The 22,477-nt window shown below is 39.5% G+C and overlaps 1 protein-coding gene across 1 annotated transcript; it reads left to right on the plus strand.

Annotated features, from left to right (window-relative positions):
- Positions 1 to 19,789: 19,789 nt before the first annotated feature.
- On the plus strand, positions 19,790 to 21,601 carry TMEM200A (transmembrane protein 200A). The gene has a single exon (XM_009999122.1). The coding sequence runs from the start codon at positions 19,790 to 19,792 to the stop codon at positions 21,263 to 21,265; it is 1,476 nt and encodes a 491-aa protein (XP_009997424.1). The 3' UTR covers positions 21,266 to 21,601.
- The last annotated feature ends 876 nt before the right edge of the window (positions 21,602 to 22,477 follow it).

Below are 22,477 nucleotides of genomic sequence, written 5' to 3' on the forward strand. Positions count from 1 at the left end.
AGCAGGATTACAGCTCAGAAACAAAATTCAGGATGGTGTTAGGACCTAACCCAGTTTGTGCAACTGGGAAACATCCACCACTTTGCAACATGAAGTGTTTGATCCTGAATTTGTTTTTCAGAACTTTAGTTTCTGTGTTTCCTGGTAGAGGTGGATGGTACCAAAGGCTACAACCCACCTCTTGTTCCTGTTAACAATTATTTCAGAAAGAGGGAAGCCTGGGTTTAGAATCAGTGAAAATGGGAGAACGAGGAGATAGCACAATACTTGAATATGTGCTTTGTATTGTATGAGTGCATAAGTAGAATTTAATGCTTAAAGTCTGCACTGTATTATAGGACATCTTTGTCTGTAATACAGGATATTGATTCACAAATAATATTTTTACATTTGTTCCCTCTAAGAGGCTTAAGCTTAAAAGTCACTTGGTTTTGAAACATTTTAGCTACTTTGCAAAAAAACCCAAACCTTCAGTCATTGACATCAGGTAGAGTACTTTTTAAAATTTGTGATTTATCAGTGCATCCTATGTGCATATAGTATAAATTGTGAGAATAGTGTTACAGGTAGGATCTTAAAGAAGCAAGAATGACCATGTTAAAAGTGAACAGCAAGCCCCCAAAATGTTTCACCTTGTGTTATTCTTTCTTGATGTACAAACATGTCCTCGCTGCGTCTGCTGTTGTGCCTGTTCTTTGTGTTGGATACATGAGATCCTGATCTCCTGTTCCCCTGGCCTTTGTCTGCAACTTGTGGAGTGTATTGCTTCAATCTATCAATGCACAGAGCATTTTAGCTTAAAAAATGCAGGGCACACTTAAAAATATTGTCAAGGTCAGCTGCAATATTAATATTCTTTAAGTTTAGCATACATTTAAATGTATTGGTGGATCAAACAATTGCTCTGAGAATGTAAAAGTGATGAATCTGTCCTGCTCAATACTACTGGGAATTTTGGAGGACAAATTATTGCATTAGAGAGAGAAACAGCCATGGGTTCTTTCAACAGCAGAGATGCAGCTTAACTCGAAAATATAGTTGAATTTAACTATCTTAGAATGTCTGGCACAAAAGTAGAGGAGCATAAAATTAGTGTAATCCAGAAAAAAACCCCAAAAAAGCGGATCTGGAGGTGCGAATAGTATTTCTAGACCATGGGATAAAGTGATTCCAGTAGGAAGGTAAGAACAAATGCTTCATTCTTAAAATTGGGGCAGTAGCTTTTTTGAAAGAGATTATAAATTGTTTTGATTTTAAAGTAATGAATGAGATGTCTTTTCCAGTCTGGTGCTTTTAAAACAATATCTAGTACCATCTTTGCTATTGGTAAAGGGACTAAATTATTTGGGGGTTTTGCCTATATTTTAGTTTGGCTTTAAAAGCAGTGTTGAAGAGAGCATATTTAAAAATTATTTAAAGAAACATTTTCACCTAATTGGCAAGAGTTTATATGCGTAGGAATTACTCTGAATGTTAAAGTCCTCTAGCTGACATAGTGCAAAGCATGGGTTTCTTAATTTTCTGTGGAGAAGAACACAATCAATGATTACTGAGCAGTTGAATGTTAAATGTAAAATGTGAAGTGATCCTTATGAAGAAGACTGTGTCTAGGGACCAGCTTCAGTGTTTCAGCAAGGCAGCCTGTGTAAGGATAAATAAACAAAGCCTTGTATAATATGTTTATTCTGTTAATACATTTCTTTTCTGTTTGTGTCAGCCAATTTGAATGTGTGGTATATTCAGTAATGTAACCCTTGTGTAATCATTCATATAACAAAAGAAACATGCACAATTTTGAATTTACATATATTTCAGCTTTCTTGTTGCTAAGCATGTTAATATTGATGCTAAGTCTCCAGGTTAAATACTGAACTTCATCTCTGATGATAGGAGAATTTGTTTTTTGTTAAGCTGGGGTGCTTGGAAGTGACTCAAGAAAACATCTGTGCTTATGCTTAGTACAAGCAGTCCATCTAAATCTCACTGGCTGTGAGTTTATGTTTGTTGTAATAATGTTCCCCTGAGAAATACCTGATCTCATAATTTTATCAGTGTCTGTCAGGTTGGTTCCAACAGCTAGAACTGAAACAAAGGTTTTGCCGTATATATTTTCGAAGGATTTCACTCACGAGTGTCAAAGCAAAGTACATTCTGAACATTTAATTTTGGAAATGTTTCTAGCAACAGAAAAACTACTTAAAAATCATTTGTAAATTCAACCTGGTTCAAAATTTAGTTCACTTATTTTTTTGCTATTGACTTGAAGGAATGCAATGTGAGAAGGGATGCCCTGCTGCGTTTGAGGGTACTGATGAACACAGCCTGCTGTGTGTAGGTGTGAACCCCTGCTAAGTCCCCAGGTTAAATACTGAACAGCCAGCAGGCTTCTGAAGGAAACTATTGCTGCTGCCCATATGCCATAGCAATATTTTATAATAAATAGTGTTTTCCTCGTACAGTTATGATACATTATTAATTTTCCCCATCCCCCGTAATTTTCTACAGGAGAGCTCCTTGGAGCTTCACAGGTCTGCTATGAACTACAAGGAAGCATGTTTTTAAAAAGCAAAGTTGAAAGGCTTTATGATTAGAAAGGTCCTTTCAGCAAGAGAGTGGTAAATTTCTGATAGTAACTTTGCTAACGCCTTCTGAATTGACAGGGGTTTTTGTAATACACTCAAACCCACATCCTATGTTTTGTTGCTATAGAAAGCCTTCTATAATTTAAAGAAAGAATTCCTGAATTTTGGCATTGCTTAACATATTTTAAATCTGCTTTTTTTTATGAGCAATTCATAAGCAGACTGGACTGCTGAAGTAGAGAGTGAAAAATGTAAAGATTTTGTCTGCAAATACTGACAGGCATCAATAATGAGAGAAGCTAACATTTTAGCCTGTGTATTCTTGTTTAAAATGGTTTTCCTCCTTTTCCCACTATCAGAGACCATGAGACAGTGAAGCTCTACAAATTTACAGACAGTAAGGTGTGAATCAATGAGTTGAAAGCTTGCCTAGTCTTGAAACCCAGTTCTTTATAAAGTTGACATGTGGAGAATAAAGAAAGTATGAGGAAAAAATAGCTTTCAAGGGAAACACTTATAATTTAATTACTTGGTGCTTAGTAAATAGGAATTTGAAGGGTCAGAGCAAAAGTGATTTGAGAATTCAATTTCCATTTTGAATGAAGATTCCCTGGTAACTTCTGAAAGTGGCTCTAAAACACTCTTTAAAACTTTGCTCTTGGCTTTCATGTGCATTAGTTGTTCCATGAAGAGGAAACGGATAGTGAACTTTTAAAAGTTGATAATCTCCTGATGACATAATTTTTATAGCTATATTCCAGACATCCTTTAATACGACTTTATTTTGAGATTGACTAAGATTAGTTTAAGCTATGTTGGAGTCTGATTATGATTTTATAGTCAAGAAACATAATTCTGGAGTTCTTAGTTCAAAAAAAGATCTCTTAGCCCTTCCATGAACCAGTAAACAAGTGTTTGTCATTATCCCATGGCTAACATCAGTCCTCAAAAGCTGGCACTGGGTCGATGTAATCTACTTGTATTATTGGTGAGATAACAGTTCTTAAATATTGAGCTGTAATACAAACACATGCTGCCTAAAGGAAGGGTTGGAATACTGATGTAAGTTAATAAAGATGTTCTGAATAATACTATAGAATCATAGAATGGTTTGGGTTGGAAGTGACCTTAAAGATCATCTAGATCCGACCCCCCTGCATAGGCAGGAACACCTCTCACTAGACCAGGTTGCTCAGAGTCCCATCCAACCTCCCTTGAACACTTCCAGCAAGAGGGCCTCTGCAGCTTCCCTGGGCAACCTGTTCCAGGGTCTCACCACTCTTGTGGTGAAGAATTTCCTCCTAATGCCTAAGGGCAAGGAGGGAAAAGGAAGTGCAAGGAGGGGAAAGCAAGGGCAAGGAAGGGAAAGGAAGGTCTAAAAAGGTCAAGGAGGGGAAAGGCGGGCAAGAAGGGGCAAGGAAGAGAATCAGGACAGTTAGAGGCACAGTGAAAATGAGGAAGAAGTGATTGTCCACGTGTACTCAGCACTGGTGGGGCCACACCTGGGGCACTGCATCCAGTTTTGGGCACTTGAACTCAAGAGAGGTATCAAGGTGCTGGGGCGAGTACAGAGGAGGGCAATGAAGCTGGTGAAAGGCCTAGAGAATAAATGTTATGAAGAACACTTGAAGGAGCTGGGAATGTTTAGTTTGAGGAAGAGGAGGCTGAGGGGAGACCTCATCAGTCTTTACAACTACCTGGAGGGCCATTGTACAGAGGTTGGTGCTAGTTTCTTCTTACAGGTAATTAGTGACAGAACAAGAGGGAATGGCTTCAAGCTGCAACAGAGTAGGTTTAGACTAGACATTAGGAAAACATTTTCCACAGGAAGAGTGGTCAGACACTGGAATAGGCTGCCCAGGGAGGTGGTGGAGTCACCATCCCTGGATGTGTTTAAGGGTCCTTTGGATGTGGTGTTGGTGGATATGGTTTAGAGGAGAACTTTGTAGAGCAGGGATGATGGTTGGACTCGGTGGTCCCAAGGGTCTTTTCCAACCTGAATAGTTCTATGATTCTAAGAAGAGGACAGTAAACATGATGGCAGTGAAGAGCCTGCCTGTTCGGAGGTGCTGGGTGCTGCACTTAACTCAAAGGAAGAGCATGAGACTGAAGAGCATATACCTATTGCAGCCAATACAAGTCTAAATCTGTGAATCCTTTCCCAAAACACATCTTGAGTTCCTATCATCCTGTATTTTGCCTTGTTTTTACTGTTCTTTTTTTAAACAATAGATTTCTGTGGTAACTTTTCCAACAAATTCTGAGAAGCTAATGTAGGGCAGTGCTGAATCAGGAGTGCGAATGGTGGACAGCATTTGTTGTGAAGGAATGAGCATGGACAAATGTAGCCTGCACTGCAGAAAATCAGAGCAGGATTGGATTAATCAGCTCACTGTGTATCAGGAGGAGGTCAGGGCAAGCTCAATTCAATTGAGTTTCAGCATGTCACAGCTCTCCAAGCCAGAGTGTCGGTAATTAAATTCAAAAATCAATGTTAATGCTCAGCTGGGTCACACAGCTCAAATCAGAAGATAATCAGGAAGTGCTGGAAAATTAAAGGTTTCATAGAAATATTCTGCTGGCTGTGCTGCAATCCATCAGTGTTCTTCAGTAATGCTTTTTGAGAACAAGTACTACATAGTGGTGTAATACAGTTAGGATCATGGGACAATCTCCAAGGACAGGTATTCATGAGTGTAACAGTAGAGTAGAATACAGGTGGACTGGGGTGTTGCATCATGCATGGATTGTAAGTTTCCAAGCTAGAAGAAGATGGCACATTGGTATTTCAGCTTTTGGCCACCTCTCAAAGCTTGCAGCACTTGAGGCTTTCAGAGTGACATGAATGTCCCAACAGTTCTGAAAGCAGCTTAGGTGACACCATGGTCCTGCTGTAGGAATTACATGATGTATATCATACCTCAGATGAAAAGAAAATTAGAATATTCTTACATTTGCTGATCCACTATGAGGGAGATTGCATGGGGTGATATTTATGGCACCAGGGAACAATGATGTCATTAACACTGGCTCTCTTCATTGACATTTCTGTAATGATTTTAGTATAAGTGAGAATATTTCATCAAGAAAGACTGTGCATGTAGACGTGCATGCAGGCAAGTCTTGTTTGGTAAGACCTATGAGCCAGAGAAGCAATAATTCCTTCCTAATTTAGGCATTATTTAGTAATCTGTCCCTCTAGTCCCAAAGCAGGCTGACTCATCTGAGGTTTTCTTTTTTCTCAATCCACTAAGGTTCTGCCCTGGCACCATGTAGTGCACACACAAGCTTTCTGTAAAATGCATAATTTTTCCATTTTGTAGATGTTGTTTTCAGGCTAAATTTGTGGATCTCCACAAGGATTATGAACTGAAAAGTTAGGAAAAGTGTGACAGGTGGGCTTCTGTTGGCAGATTTAAGTCAGCTTAAATAAAGTAGATGAATACTGAGCACTAAGATCCAAACACTGTGTCCCTGCTTTCAGCATGTCTGGCAGTGATGAGTTGACTGTTTTGCTCCTGTTATGGCAAAGGAATGTAGAAACAACCATTTGGAAACCATCAGGTTCAGTGTTGTTGCTCACTATTCCTAGGTGTATGGAAGACTTCTGTGTAAGTGGCATGGAAAGACTGCCATGTGTTATCAATAAGCAATTAATAGAGACCTACCATACAAGCATCTCTCCATGGCTTGGAAAATGTGACTTGTAACTATATGGAGGTGGACAGTCCAAGTGAAAAATCTAAACAGAGCTGTCAGCTAATCTGAAATGCTTGGGATATCCATGGTTGCAGTCTGCAGCTGGCCAGAAGTCCTTCAAAGATCCTGAATAAACCATTACAACAAGTAGAAGTTTGCCAACAAGAAGAAGAACAACAAAAATACCAGCATGACCTATCCTATTTTCTAATAGTACAGAAATTATGTTTCTGCTTATATAGTTGGCATCTTATCTTTGGATCTTTCTCTTCTTATTTTAGCTTTTAAGGGCTACAGCAGAGATGTGAGTGCCCTGTGTTCTGACCCATTCTTTCACCCACTCAGCAACTCAGCTGTGAAAAATTGCAGAAGGCTTGTGTTAAACCTTTTCTCAAATTCACAGCTATTTGAAAAGCAGAAGCATCAGAGTTGGCTAGTATTTGGAATGCTCTCAGTCAGGATGCGTCTTGCTCAGAACCACAGCCTAGGGTGTCAAGGCAGCGTGAGAAGCCACGCACATGTACGAGGGCAGTGCAGGCACGTTTCCAAGGGAGCCTGCTGGCATAGGGCTCTGAGGCTTAGGTTCTTCTGAACTGCTCTGAGTGCTGTGTACTTTTCTCTCCAATGGTGGCTGTACTGAATCAGCACAGAGCAATCTAGGTCTTCTCAGTAGTCCGTTACTCTTTTCAGTAATTCCCAGTTATGAGGGGCATACTGGCTCGAACATGAACACAGGAAGTTCCATTTAAATACGAGAAGGAACTTCTTTACTGTAAGGGTGACAGAGCACTGAAACAGGATGCCCAGGGAGGCTGTGGATTCCCCTTCTCTGGAGACATTCAGGACCTGCCTGGATGCAGTCCTGGGTAATGTGCTCCAGGCGATCCTGCTTTAGCCAGGTGAGTTGGACTACATGATCTTGAGAGGTCCCTATCAACTCTGACAATTCAGTGACTGTGAAGATTGTAGCAGATTTTCTTGTTTCTTGATGGTGTCTTTGCAGTGTTCTAGGGTAAGGAAAACTAAAAAAATGGTAAGGAAAACTAAAGAGTAAATGAGAAACCTACATGAAGTGCCTGTGAAGTGGTCATTTAAGCCTCTGAACCAGGTGATGGTTGATACTTCCTGCAGAGGAAAAACAACACTGTTACGTGAAAGGGAAAGGAGGTTCTTGTTCTGTAATATCTTATCCTCAAGCTGAATCTGGAGAATGTGATTAGCTTCCAAATCTGCCAGCAGCTGCAAGTGTATCTGATTAGTTAACTCCCACAGACCCTACACATTTCCTACGAATCAAACAGCTCTCATAACCAGATGCTTCTTTTACCTTCCCTTTTGGTTTAATTCTCATCTGTCATGTTTTTTCATTGCTTGCATAAGTCTCCTTGTTGATTTGATTTTTTCCTTGCCTCCTAGCCGTGTTCTCATTTATTATCTTCACTTTTTTTGGCATTTGTGTTGGTTAAATTGCATTCTATCTCTGACATTCCAGGCTGTTTGCACATAGTTGCATGATCTGGTTCATCTCTCTGTGTGCTCCTCTACCTCTTTATTCACTCTGGGTGGTCCTCAGTGATTGCAGCTCTATCAGCCACTGTTTCAAATGTCAAGCTCAGTTCGAGTTGTACAGAACCTTTTCCTTCTAATATTTGCTCTAATGATTCTTGGACACATTTTTAGAAAAACATTCTCATGTATCTAGCTTACTCTTGATCAAGTAATAATTACTTTATACACAGTTTAGTCCCATAATGAACTTGTGTATATAACTACTAATGCAGCTATCTAACCCATTTACCCATGATTTTCAAGAAAGTGCCTCTTCTGCAGAGACAAAGCTCTCAAGGCTTCCACAAGGACGTGAAGGAGCTAACCTAGTACCTGTCTTCAGAACTAAGCAATTAGGACAGCATCTTACAAAACTAGAGACTAGTTACACTTCAGGCATGCTCTGGTTAATGACACTAATTTGGATACTCCCAAGCGTTCCATAAGGTCTATTGTATTTTAATGTCTGTTGTCTCTTACTCCATACTTACACTGGCATTGCTGCTGTGTTTCCACTGGGAGGAACAGGCATTGAACAGTGGCCTTCAAACACAACTGTGAGAAAAGAGGAATCATAAGCATTTGTTATGTACAATGTCACCAGTTAATTATTTTTTTAGTAGAAGGCTAGCAATGTGTTACCAGATTACTTGAAACAGATTTCTTTAGGTGGCTAAAGCAACAAGCAAAACCAAAGCAAAAATTATCCATGGATAGTTGAAGATGTTAACTAAAATTCATAGAAAATCTACAGAATTCTATTTAACTCTTCCCTCCACACTCTGAACTGAGTACTTGATGGCAGACTGCTGGCAGCTTCCTACTCAACCTGTAACTACATTTTCAACTTACCTCCCTCTCCCCATTTCTTCATCCTGGTTTGCTTACACAGAGCTGGGATTTTTGCACTATTTTATTAAACTCTGCTGAGTTTTACTGACCTTTTGTCACGATCCGTGACCTATTATATCTCCTTATTGGAGTGTATTAACTTATCAGGATTTGCTGAGAGATCCACACGTGGGTATCGCCTCACACAGAGGATACAGGAACTTATGTCCTGACTTTTTTGAGTGAATAACTCGCTCAGTGCTTACTAAATTTCTAACAACAGCAAGGTTTATTGTGGGGAAAACAAAGCAATTTGGGGCAGGAGGTTCAAAAGGAGTGATTACAACACATTAAACATATATGGGTACACCTTAGTTACACATCTTATTCACGTGAGGGAAGCAGAGGGGAGGGATTTGCCCGAATGGCTGGATTATATTTTCCCCTATAAGCTGGGGTAGCCGGAATTGTCTCACCACGGCAGTGCAGGTTCGATGAGCTGGTAGCAAAGAGGCTGCAGGCACTCCAAGGCTCCTCCCCTGCAGCAGCTGCTCCCCCCCCCATACACACAGAGGGGGTTCAGCGCTGTGTGGAGATGCCGTGTTAAGTCAGTTTTGTCGGCTGACTCAAAGGACATTTCATGTTCGTGTAAGGAAATACCTGGTCCTTCACACCTTTCTTTTCTCCTAAGCAATACATTCAGAAAATGGGCTAAAGATTTCGACATATGAGACCTACAAATGCTCTGTGATGAGCTAAGAAGACCATAAAGCCATAAGATATACATTTTACACTAGCTGGAAAAACCTGACTATATTTTCTGTCTCCTTGACTTTTTAACACCTCATTGAAGTAATCTTCCAGTTGTTTATACTGTCTATTTTTGCATCACAGATCAACCAACAATTTTTGACAAGTTGCCTCAAATAACTTCAGCCATGGCTTCATTTTAGTTTAAATGTGCCTTACGTATACTGCTGGATTCTGAACATTATGCTGGCTTTGTGTCAGTCAGGAGGATATTCATTAAAATAAACTGATATTTATCTTTGTAATTAACAGTGACCATATCCAGGCTGACAAAAGTAAGTAGAATGTTAGCAGGGTAACGTGATGTAGCAATAGTAATGTAAGTGAGGACCTGGAGGAGCTAAAATAATAAATGCTGCAAGTCATTTGTGAATAAATTTCATCCTGTAATGCTTGCTTCTGAAAGCTGACATTGCTAAAATTGTTACCTAGTGTCATTCAATGTTGACATCTGTCATGATCATACGGGTCAACTGAGATCATGCTTTACTTTATAGAGAGTAGCTCAAGTATGTTAAAACACAGATGTATGGACTTGATGAATGGAAGGCATTTAAGTTGCACAACACAGTAGGTAAGCTAGCACGTTATCAGCAATGCACCCGTTCATAGGTCCTTAACTAGGACACCACATTTTAGCTGGCAGTGCCATTAATTACTCTGAATGTATTGGGAATCTTCTGATTTTTCTCAAGTCTGGCAGCCTGCTGTTTCACAACCTCTGCTAGGATATCAATCTAACTGGAACAATTGGATGGAACTGGTTTTCTGCAAAATAGCAGGACAGGGATATATGCTAATTCACAGATGCAAAATGAAGTGACAGCAAATCAGCTGTGTTTCAGAGGCTTTGGTCCCATGGACAAGATGTGTATATTTGAAATGTAGGGCAGCAGGATGGAGTATAGATGCCTGAGGTGAGGGAGGCAGATCTTTTAAGGGTCATGAAATAAGGTTTTGTGGTAGATGTGAAATGCTCTGTGTGAACAATACCTGGGCATTCTGGAAGCAAGTAGAAGTGAGGATTTAGCAGTTCTTCTGCTCTACTTAACTGGCCTTACTTTATGTACTATCAAGGAATTTTTTGTTTTAACCCCTGGTGCTGTTCACAGACTGTTCATGGTAAAAGAAAAAAAAATGGATTTACTAAGCAAATCATGAATCTGTATCTATGACTTCTCCTAACAAAGCATAAGATACAATTCCATAAGTGTGACCCACAGTATTTCAGCATGTCTTTCTCTTAGCATCTCACTATGCACAGCCTACTTGGCCCCCTGTGGGTTCTTGCTGTTTGCAGTATCCTTAATTTGGGGTGTTACAGCACAAAGAGAGTGGTTTTGTAACACAAGTGATAATGGAGTTGATTAACAGTAGAGAAGAAATTGTTTGTGAAGGGTAAATTACTTAGTGGGAATTATTTTAAGCCTTCATATTCACATTTATAAATTTATACATGTGAAATACTAATTTGTGTCTTGAAACTGCTGCTCTTATGTGTACTTCGTAACTTGTTTTGACTGTCACAACCTGAGTACCAGCATGTGTGCTTACAGGTTCTGCTGATGCCCCCATGTGGAGCTCGAGCTAGATCACTTTTGCCTGCAGCTGAAGACATGGTTGAGTTTTACTGTTAATTTATTTAATAATTTATTTCTGTACCATCCATTAATGGGAAAAAAGTTTGACTGTGTGGGATACCAAAAGTATTTTTGAACTATGCCTTCCCTTCTCTGCAAAGTAGTGCTTGACTATCCCTTTTTTTGTCTCCAGGATTTGAAACTGTTGTTGGTATATTGGGAAAAGGATCACACTAACCAATTTACTTATTTTTGTAGGATTCCTGAGACCCAAGGAAATTTTCATTCCATTATTCATGCTCTAATAATAACTATGATCAAATGATGACCTAATTGGTTTGCCAACATAGAGTAACCTAAATCTCATGCACTGATTTTTCTGTCCCTGTGGATGGAAATAACTGTATTGTGACTATCTCAGAGTACATCTACACCACTGATTCACTGAAGGTTAGTGTAGAAATGCTGTAACAGTCTTTAAATGTGACTGCTCAGATACTGTGACCCTGCTAGCTACGGTAACAGAGACCTTAGCTGGAGCTGATTTGTCTTTCTTCTTGGCAGGGCAAGTTAACTCACACAAAGGGCTTCAGCATAAAAGATACCCTAACACTGACCCATGTGTTTCTAGTGTTACTTTGATCTTTGGAATCAAATAAGATTTCAAAAGGCGATGACAGATGAGTTGAGCCTCACAATAGCAGAGAGTCACAGCTGTGCTGAAGGAGCTCTTCCTGTTGGCCATGTAAACACTATTACCTTGTGACTGGGGCACTCAGAACTCAAATTCCAGTTCTTGTTCCAAAGACCTCTTGCATGGACTTTTACAATGAGACAGAAAATAATCTTCTGCTGCTGCTAGGCCTTGGCACCTAGGACAGCTCACTTCCCACACAAGTGTCTTGGTACTAATGTGTAACTGTGCTGCCAGGGTTAATGGACAGGTGGCACTGTCAAGTTTCTGGCTTTCACAGTTACTTTTTGGTACTTGGTGCTTAAGTTCTGCTAAGTCAGGCACTTCACATCTTTTTTGTACCTCTGTCATGCACCCAGGTTTTCAAGTACAACTACACAAAGATGCCTAAGTACTTTTCAGAGTTAGCCTCTTGTATTATTTGAGAGTATTTGGAAAAACTGGTCCTAGGTCTCTGATGGTAAGCAGAAAATGACAGCTTCTCCTCCTTTGAGTTTGTATGTTCTGCAGAACAAGAAGTAATTTCTACGTCAGAGGGAAAGCTTTGCTCAGACATCTTAGTTGTGGAACAAATAGATTTGCTTTCATATCTAATATGAACATTTTTAAATACCTACTTCATTTTGTTCATTATATTATTTGATCTTACAGTCATTGGCCTTGAATCAGTGGGAAATTACAGTTGTTAGAACCTGCTAATTAACATGATTAACAGAGCATGTAATGCAGATAAGGACATTTGTTTGGTCTCATGGCAGCTGGTCACTGCCTACAATAAGTGTGTGTCTAGGCTGGAGACTGCTGCTGACTAAATCAAGTAACAGATTGCTAGTTAAGCTGGATGATGGAGCATTAACAGTAGCCAGAGCACTCCAGCATGGTTTGTGCTTGTATACCTCCACACCAAGTGTCTGCCACAGTTTTATTCATAAGTTATTAGAGATTTTGTGCACAAGACCTGAAAAACCAGCAACTTCTACTGCTTGTAAATGAAGATATTTCTTGACATTTTCAATCTTGTTTCCTGATTTGATTCATTTGTTGTGTTTTTTGGGGGTTTTTTTGTTGGGTTTGTTTGTTTGTTTGTTTTATTAGGTAACTGAATTTACCTGGCAGACTGAGTCCTGGAGTGTTAGTCATGCTTTTCTTTTGTGATAGATCACAGAATCACAAAATGGTCAGGGTTGGAAGGGACCTCTGAAGATCATCAAGTCCAACCTCTCTTCTGCTAGAGCAGGATCCCGTGGAGCAGATTACACAGGAACACATCCGGGCAGGTTTGGAATGTCTGCAGGGATGGAGACTCTACAGCCTCCCTGGGCAGCTTTTTCCAGTGCTCTGCCACTCAGAGTAAAGAATTATTTTCTCACACTCAGGTTAAACCTCCTGTGTACCAGTTTGTGACCATTGCCCCTTGTTCTGTCACTGGACACCACTGAGAATAGTCTGGCCCCATCCACCTGACACCCACCCTGTAGATATTTATAAGCATTAATGCAATCCCCCCTCAACCTCTTTTTCTCCAAGCTGAACAGCCCCAACTCTCTTTGCCTTTCCTCATCTGGTAGATGCTCCAGCCCTTTAATCATCTTAATGGCCCTGTGCTGGACTTTCTCTAGTAGTTCCTTGTCCTTCTTGAACTGGGGAGCCCAGAACTGCAGACAGTACTCCAGGTGAGGCCTCACCAGGGCAGAATGTAGGGGGAGGAGAACCTCCATCTACCTGCTGAGGTGACAGAGAGTGTACCTTTTACTTTGCTTTTACACGTTCAATTTTCCAGAAACATCTAGAGACTGTTAGAAATTTTGTTTCATGACTTGTGGTTGATACTCTGATCCTCATTGTGTGAATCTGCTTTAGAATTCCCGTTAGTTCTGTGCATTTTGGATTTTAGCTCTAGGGTTGCTGGGCTATAGTATTAGTTCACAGCGCTCACTTTCTTCTAAAAGAAATGACTTCTTTTAATCCTTTGTAATGTCAAAAAGATAAAACCTGAAAAAAACCCATTAGAATAAAGGCATGAAGTTCCACACTCTTCTTTTACATATTGTTCCACACTCTTCTTTTACATATTTTAAATTAGGTCATGCTCATAAAGTAATGAATTAAAAGGTTTAGTTTCTGTTTATACTGAAAGCACATGGCATAAAAGATTTAAAATTTACTTATTTCACCTGTAAACATAGAGGACTCAAGATATTTTTTGATTATTGAATATGAACACTAATAATGTGAGTGGACAAATGTGTCTAAAATAATGATGAATATTTGGCTAAATTGCCAGTATCTACTTCCACTTGTAGTACTGTTTTTCACTAGAAAATGGATTTTTGCAAACTGAAGTGCTAAAATACCTTAGAAACAGATGTTGTTGCTTTAGTCATAAAGGGCAGTTATCACCTTACTCAGTTTAGGCTAAAAACCCCTAACTGTTTTTTAGTAGAAAAACTCAGACAAGCTGGAGAATGCAGGAAATACAAGCAAAATTGAAGCCTGTTATATCCAGGTTTTATTTTTCTGTGTATGCTTTTTTTTTTATGTTCTAGGAAGAAAATGGGAAAACTCTCATTAGCCAATCAACTTTTCTTCAAATCTTATAAAGCTTCTCCCCATATTTTTTTTTTCCTAATTATTTTTTCAGCTCCCTCTTGCATTTTTGTTGTAGATCTGAAATACGTTTTGGAACAGGACATGTACCTGTGCATAAGTGAAAATGTCTGTGCCTAAGTAAAGTAGTTACTGGTGCACACTTCTGAAAACAAGTTACAGCTCTCACATTATTAATAATTTCATGCAGTGGATACAGGAATTACAGTAGGCATTCTGCAGACAAATACATCCAAGTGCTTGAGGGCTTGTGTTTCTTTAGTCTGTCATCTAGGACCTGGTACAGCTACAGAGAGCAGGACAGCTGGGAATTTGGGACATCACATGTGACAATGGTGGGGCAGGTGGGTTTACTACATGGGACAGATGTTCTGTGGCCTGAGAATGTGTTTGGTTTGGTGTGTGCTGACTGGGAAGCTGTTTGAGACATGAGAGGCCTGGTGCCAACCTCGTGTTACAGGAGTTTTATGTTGGTAAAATCCATGGACTTCTGTAGACTTACACCTGATTTACTACCACATGCCATTCGATGTGGTTGAGGAAGAAACAAATTTAAAAGTGAGTGCAACTGGGCCAGGCAAAAGCTCATAGATCAAATCTAGGCCAAGTCATACAGTGGTGTCTTGAAAGGAAAAGATAGAAACTCAGGTTCTTCCTTTCTCTCTTTGATGTGTGCTCTGTGCTTTTGAGAGCTCTGTGTAATGCTGCCAATATATAATGTTGCTGATTTTGCACAGAATGACAATATATGAGCCACCAAAAGGATCAGGCTGGAGAAGAAATAATAGCAAAGAGGATAAGCAGCTCAGGCATTCATCTTTGTGCAGTATTGCTCAGTGTTCACCTTACTTTTGACCTTGGCATAATGGTTGAAATAATTCATGCATATGGCAGATGCTGTAAGTGATGAGGGCGCTCAAAAGGGATTTTTGCGTGGTGTGATTTAAAGAATGCAGTCACGGCATTCCCTGAATCTGGCTATCAGGTGTCCTCATTAAGCTTACAATTATATTTATCCATATTTCTTTGCTTGTAATTTTAAGTTCAAATTCCACAGTTACTGGTCAATTATTTCAAGTTAGTTTAGAGCCAAACAAAACCCCAGCTGATTTCAGAAATGGAATTTCACAGAAGTAAAACGTGAAGAAAGACATTCCCAGATTGGAGCAAGTTTAGCTTGTAGCCTTTAGGGAGGCTGGGGACAGAAGCTCTTGCCCCATGAACACACTGAGCAAGTGGGGCTGATTCAGCCCTGGAGAAAAGATGGTTCAGGGAGGGCCTAACAACAGCCCCCCCAATACCTACAGGTTGATCGCAAAGACAGAGCCAAACTCTTCACAGTGCCAAATGGTGTTAGGATGGGAGACAACAGGCACATTGCAACCAGAGGTTCAGACTGGATGTAAGGAGGAACTTTCTTCCTATGGGGCAGTGGTGCAGGCTGCCCAGGAAGGCTGTGCTGGCTCTTTCTGGTGGGTTTTGAAGCTAGACTGGGCACAGCCCTGAGCAAACAGCTTGGACCATGTAGTTGGCTCTGCTGTGAGCAGGATGTTGGTGTTGAGACCTGCACTTCTGTTTACCTTGGATTATACAATGACCACATGATTCTATATCCACATAGTGTCTGTGAACAAGGGCTCTGACCTGCTAAGTCAGCTATCGTGGCCAGTATGTCCCAAAATTTCATTTGAAAACTAAAATAAAGCTCTTCAAGCTCACTTCCATATGCTTTCAAAAGGAAGGAGAGGCTTATGTTACTGCAGGCACAAACTGATTATTAGTGAAAGCTTAAGTATCGATCAGTTGGGTCTTTGTAACCAAGTTCAGTAACCTTTGTAACCTTATCCAGTTGAAAAGGTTCACTTAATAGTAATGAAGTCTAACTTTACAACACTAAGTTGGTGGATTTTGGGGGTTTCTGGATTGGGGTTTTCTTCCCCCTCCAAATAATTGTAGAGAGTTAAATGTTTTCTATTGTAAGTTTTGTGACTGGGGTATTTTTATGACCTTTCCACTAAGTCACTATGCAGACACTTAGCCTAACATCTTGGAATGCTAGATTAGGAAGCTGGGCTATGAGAAATAAATAGTTTATAGTTTGTGGAACCAGAAGAAATTAGTTGGATCCACTAGAACATAGTAAGGAATTTGTTTCTTTCATTGAATTTGTGCTCTTTCACACACATCTTTCAGGTTTTCCTGGGCTGCCCAGCATTAGAGCCATTGTCTAAATAGCAGCTCTTGCCTCAGTTGCTGTTAAAACAGAAGAGTGCAGTCTGTAATAGGTTTTTGCAGTTGACACATCTCTTGTATCTGGAATAATCAATCAGTGAGTCAACTGGGCTCAAATCCCATCAAGTCCTATCCCACCCATTTTACTGGTTGCTTAGATTCTAAGGGATAACAGTGTATTACTTGTGTAGACAGTTACTAACTTCAGAAGGACTCCGAGTCACACCTCTTTCCTGCCATACCTCCCTGTGGAGGTGTCCAAGCTGTGCAAGTCACTCTATACTCTGCACCTACTCTAGAAAATTCACAGGTCACCAGCCTTCTGCCTCCCTTCCTTTCTCTAGGCTGGCAAAGTCAGATATAGGTAATACTGGCAGCATAAATGCACTGTATTTCTGTCTGACCATCAGTGATAGCCTGAAGTAGTGAGAGAAGAGAGGGATCCTCATCCACCTGTGCTAAGTTATAGTTTGTCTATGATAATTTATCTATGTCTTACCTTTGTGTCACAGAGTGAACCTACCATTTCTTTGTCATTTTTATTTGTTTGACCACCTGATTTAGTTAGGAAAACGCTTTATTCTTTGCTTGACCAGTGTAAGTCTAGTGGTTACTCACAACAAACCGTTTTGTGAAAACTGTTTTTACTATTCCTCTTAAATTTTAAGAATTTTATTTTTAAATTTTTAAGGACTATCAATGTCAAATAATTGGGGGGGATTTTCGATTGTTACATTAAAAAAAAAAAAAAAAAGGCTTTTCATGAAACATCCAGGAATATTTTTTTGCATTGAACTATTGAAATTGCCCAGGTAGCATAAAAATGGAAGTGAATTTCAAAGGGTGAGAATTACCAGAGAGATTAGTAACATGAAACCTGATAGTACAAGTGACGTTTCTGAGATTTTTGGAATAATGCCATGAATTTCTCTTTCAGAAGTGAAAAATTGCTGTGTACTTAGCACCCTAGGCCTATTCTGAGGTTTTTCCTTCCTAAGGAAAAGGTTTCTCACAGAGTGGATGTGCCCTGTCCTTTAATACTGGTGGTGCAGGGAGGGAGTTCAGGTTGCTACTCTTTCTATCATCTGAATTGCTGCTTAACAGATAATAATGAACACTGGATTTTATTATTATTTTTTTTTTTGCAATTAGTCCTTCCACTTGGCTACCTATTTCAAATTCCCTATTAATTTCATAATCAAGTTCATTGTTGGTGGGTTGGACCAATTTCTGTTTATAGATATGCTTATATGACACCTGCTGCAGTGTTGGAAATCTCTGATAGTGTAGAGGGTGTCTGTTTCTCACACCATGATAGATGTAATATATTGGGTTTTTTTCAAGGGTGTACTGCTAAGGTTTTTTTTAAAAAAATAAAAATTAAGAGATCTGATGAAAATTACTGCCTGTGAATTGCAAGCAGTGACTGGTTTGCCTTGCCTCTCCTTTTCAGCCTCTTACATTATTAATCCAGCCCAACTTGAGCTTTATCTGCTTGTTAAACCATCCTGAGCTTTGACACAAAGCCTTTTCCTCTGCAGCACACTGTCAACCTTTCTTTATCTCTGAACCTAGTGAGTCCACCAAAGAGAACATAATTTTTTCATACCTGGCTTATAGCATCTTAATTTTACTCTGTAATATTATCTAGTATTCATTCTAATATTAATTCATTAAGCTCAGAAACTATTTTTGAGTCTGATTATCAGGTGCTTTGTAAAATAAAATACAATTATCCTGAACTGTGTTGTTTTGTTTGTTACTTTACTCATAAAACACTATCAATCATGTCTTTCTCTTTTTAAACCCATGCTGGTAATGTTTCTCATATAATAGACAAGCCAGGTATGAAAGTAAATACAAAATGAAAAAAAATTCCCTTATAAAATGATGAAGCTTTAAATTGATCTACTTGAAATTTTTGAAGATTTCTTGTCTGGTAAACAAAGCTGTACTACGTGACTTGTAGTCCATATATGAGGAACCAAGAAGGAGAGAAAAAAGATACAGATATGCCTAAGAAAGGACCAGCTTTTTTAGGAAAAGGCAAAAATGATTCTGTAGTTGAGACTCAAGTGATCCAAATAGGCTTAATAAAAGCTTATTTAAATTATGGGATAAATAGGTATTGATATATGCTGAAATCTGTAAGAAAAAGATCTTTTAAAGGGGATGCATTGAACTATCTGTATTCATAGACATTGTGTGTCATAAGTTTTAAAAAGAACTACTAGCTAAAGTGCTAAAATGATATAAAACACAGAGAAGATAATAATATATTATTGACTTTGCTGCAGAGCAGCCCAGAGATAAATCATCTATTAAGACTTCTGAATATTTTAATCTTTAATCCTGATATATCACCACTAAGAGCACTAACTTTCTGCCATTGTCTGTATCAATGATGGAAGTTTTATTACCTACATCTATAATCATAAAAGACTTTTGAAAATCTTTTCTAAGATATCATGTGAATCTCAAAACTGTTACTATGTCCTTACTGGATTAAGATATAGCAGCTTTTAAAAAATCATTGATGTTTTGATTATCAAGAAATATTCAGAATCCTAGGAGTTGGAAGGGACCTTGAAAGATCATCTAGTACAACCCCCCTGCCAGAGCAGGGTCACCCAGAGCACATCACACAGGAATGTGTCCAGGTGGGTTTTGAATGTCTCCAGCGAAGGAGACTCCACAACCTCTCTGGGCAGCCTGTTCCAGTTCTCTGTCACTCTCACAGTAAATAAGCTTTTTCTAATGTCTACGTGGAACCTGCCATGTTCCAATTTGCTCCTGTTGCACCTTGTCCTATCACTGCATGTCACTGAAAAAAGCCTGGCTCCATCCTCCAGACACTCGCCCTTAATATTCTAAACATTGTTGAGGTCGCCCCTCAGTCTTCTCTCCTCCAAGCTAAAGAGACCCAGCTCCCTCAGCCTTTCCTCACAAGGGAGATGTTCCACTCCATCATCTTTGTGGGTCTGTGCTGGACTCTTCCAAGCAGTTCCCTGTCCTTCTTGAACTGAGGGGCCCAGAACTGGACACAATATTCCAGATGTGGCCTCATCAAGGCAGAATAGAGGGGGAGGAGAAAATATCTACGGATTAACAAAGAGCTGTTTGTATTTGCAGACACAACCTTTGCTTGCCTCAATATTTCTGCTTTTTTTTTTTTTTTTTTTTCCCCCAGGGCACAATATACAGCTATGATAGCAACTGGAGGAGTCATAACAGGACTGGCTGCCTTAAAAAGGCAAGACTCTGCCAGATCTCAGCAACATGTAAATCTTGCCACAGCACCAGCTACTGAAGAGAAGAAACCAGTTAAACGCCGGCCCAGGACAGATGTGGTGATTGTCAGGGGCAAAATCCGGCTCTATTCTCCATCAGGATTCTTCCTTGTTTTGGGAGTGCTTATCGCATTTTTGGGCATTGCAATGGCCATCCTTGGATACTGGCCCCAAAAGGAACAGCTTTTAGGATCTGAAAGTAATCTACCTGTAAATGAAACCCAGGTCCTGAGAAGCCAAGGAAGCATTTTACTTCGTTTCTTTGAACAGCATATGCACTCAGATAAGATGAAAATGCTGGGGCCCTTCACTATGGGCATCGGGATCTTCATTTTTATTTGTGCAAATGCCATTCTGCATGAAAACCGTGACAAGGAGACAAAAATCATACACATGAGAGACATATACTCCACTGTAATAGACATCCACACCCTGAGGATCAGGGAACAAAAGCAGCTGAGCGGTGCCTTCACGGGCTTGTTGGGGGAAGGAGAACTTGGGCACAGCGGGAGTTCCTGTGCGTCCCGGCTGGCTGCAAACACGGTTGCACCTTTCTCTGGCTTCAAGAGTCATTTTAGGATGGATAGTTCTGCGGAAGAGGATGAGATTATCGCAAATGAAGACAGGACCTCTGGTAGCCTCCTGCCACCTTTGCTGACTGAGCAAACTGGTTCAGTCTTTGGACTTTACCCTCACTCCAGCAAGGCATCAGATGACAAAAACACTAGCTCTATGAAGTGTGAAACAAAATCCATTGTATCATCTTCCATTAGTGCTTTCACACTTCCAGTAATTAAGCTGAATAACTGTGTTATTGATGAGCCCAGTATAGACAACATAACTGAGGACTCAGAGATCAGTAGGAGTCGGTCTAGAAATCTGTCAATGGATTCTCTGGCCATTCCTCTAACTGATACCAATGATTCCTACAGACCAGCTGCTGTCATGCTGCCACGACACAATTCATTTGTGGACACTCCATCAGATCAGTTCAAATCTTCTATGACTCTTGGGCCAAGCACAGGAAAGCTTTTATCTCCTGGGGCTGCCAGGAAGCAGTTTGGGTCCAACACATCTTTGCATCTTCTGTCTTCACATTCAAAGTCCCTGGACCTGGACAGAGGTCCATCTACACTCACTGTACAGGCTGAACAAAGGAAACATCCCAGCTGGCCCAGATTGGATCGGAGCAACAGTAAAGGTTACATGAAACTAGAAAACAAAGAGGACCCAATGGATAGGTTACTTGTGCCACAGGCGGTGGTCAAGAAAGACTTTACTAATAAGGAAAAGCTTCTTATGATATCAAGATCTCATAATAATTTGAGTTTTGAACATGATGAGTTTTTGAGTAACAACCTGAAGCGAGGAACTTCTGAAACAAGATTTTAATATTGAAATTGCAATTTAGATTATGTCATACAGTATTTTTAAAAAAAATATAAGATTTTGACAAGTGTTTCCTTTTCAGTGAGACTAGTATAAGCCTGTTTTTAACCAAATGCTTACTAGCCCATTATAACTGGCTTGTGTGAACAGAGATCTTCATCTTTGTAATGCCAAGAGATTTTTGTCTTAGTAACATACAGCTGCAGTACTGTATATTATAATTGCTGAGAGAGTTTGGGTACAACTGATTCCTGTTTCTCCCGAGTCATTATTTCTTTTCTTCTATATAAGCATGTTACTTTTTATCAATTTGACTCCAGAACCCTGCATTATGAATAAAAGTTCCCTTTACTGTAAGTTCAGTGTACTTCATGACTGCAAGAGTCTAAAACCAGTGCTTGCAGTCTAGAAGGGGGAGTGAGCAGCAGCACATCCTGGAATTGTCAAATCCAGGCCTTTCTCCTAGCTGTTGCCTTCTACACATCGTACATCTTGGTAACTGCAGTTTTGCCTTTGTGAGTGTGAGAAACTTGTTTACATATTGGGGTGGGTGGATAGAAAAGAGTGGGTATAATTAAAACCATTTTTGTGAATTCTTTGTAATTGGTCGAGTTGAATACCAGTGTTGTGAATTATTGACTAGGCTTTGTACAATAATCTTTCTTCATCTGTTATAATTTAATCTTGTAATCCCAGGAAAAAAGTATATGAAGTAAGAAATTTGAAAATTCTTCTGGGATTAGTTCCCTAAACCACTTTGATTGGCAGCAGTTTTAAAATCATAGCACAGAGAAACAGTTAAAATCATAGGAACATGATGAATGCCAACAGGATTTTAGAAACATGGTGTATAATAAGATGATATTGTGACATGAATTTGAAAAGAATAATTGAAAATTAATTTATTGCCTCTCATTACAATAGCAAGAAGCTAAATAAGTAGATCTCTTATGTTCAAAATTCTGATACAAAGCATACAGTTCAATATGTATACTAACATAATATGACAACCCCTTGCAAATTTTTATTTATATATTTAATTATTGCTATGATGGTTCACTGGAGGCTTAGCTGTGTTAATTTGCATTACAAGATTGTGCAAAAGGAAGTGACATTTAAAACAATTCTTTTCTCAGCAAAGCAAGCTTCACAGTTGACAGCTGTAGGCTATTGCTAAAGAAAATGAGAATTTAAATGTGGATACCAGGAAGTGTT

The sequence above is a fragment of the Chaetura pelagica genome, unplaced genomic scaffold, assembly GCF_000747805.2.
Source record: "Chaetura pelagica isolate M959 unplaced genomic scaffold, ChaPel_1.0 scaffold90, whole genome shotgun sequence".
NCBI lineage: Eukaryota > Metazoa > Chordata > Aves > Apodiformes > Apodidae > Chaetura > Chaetura pelagica.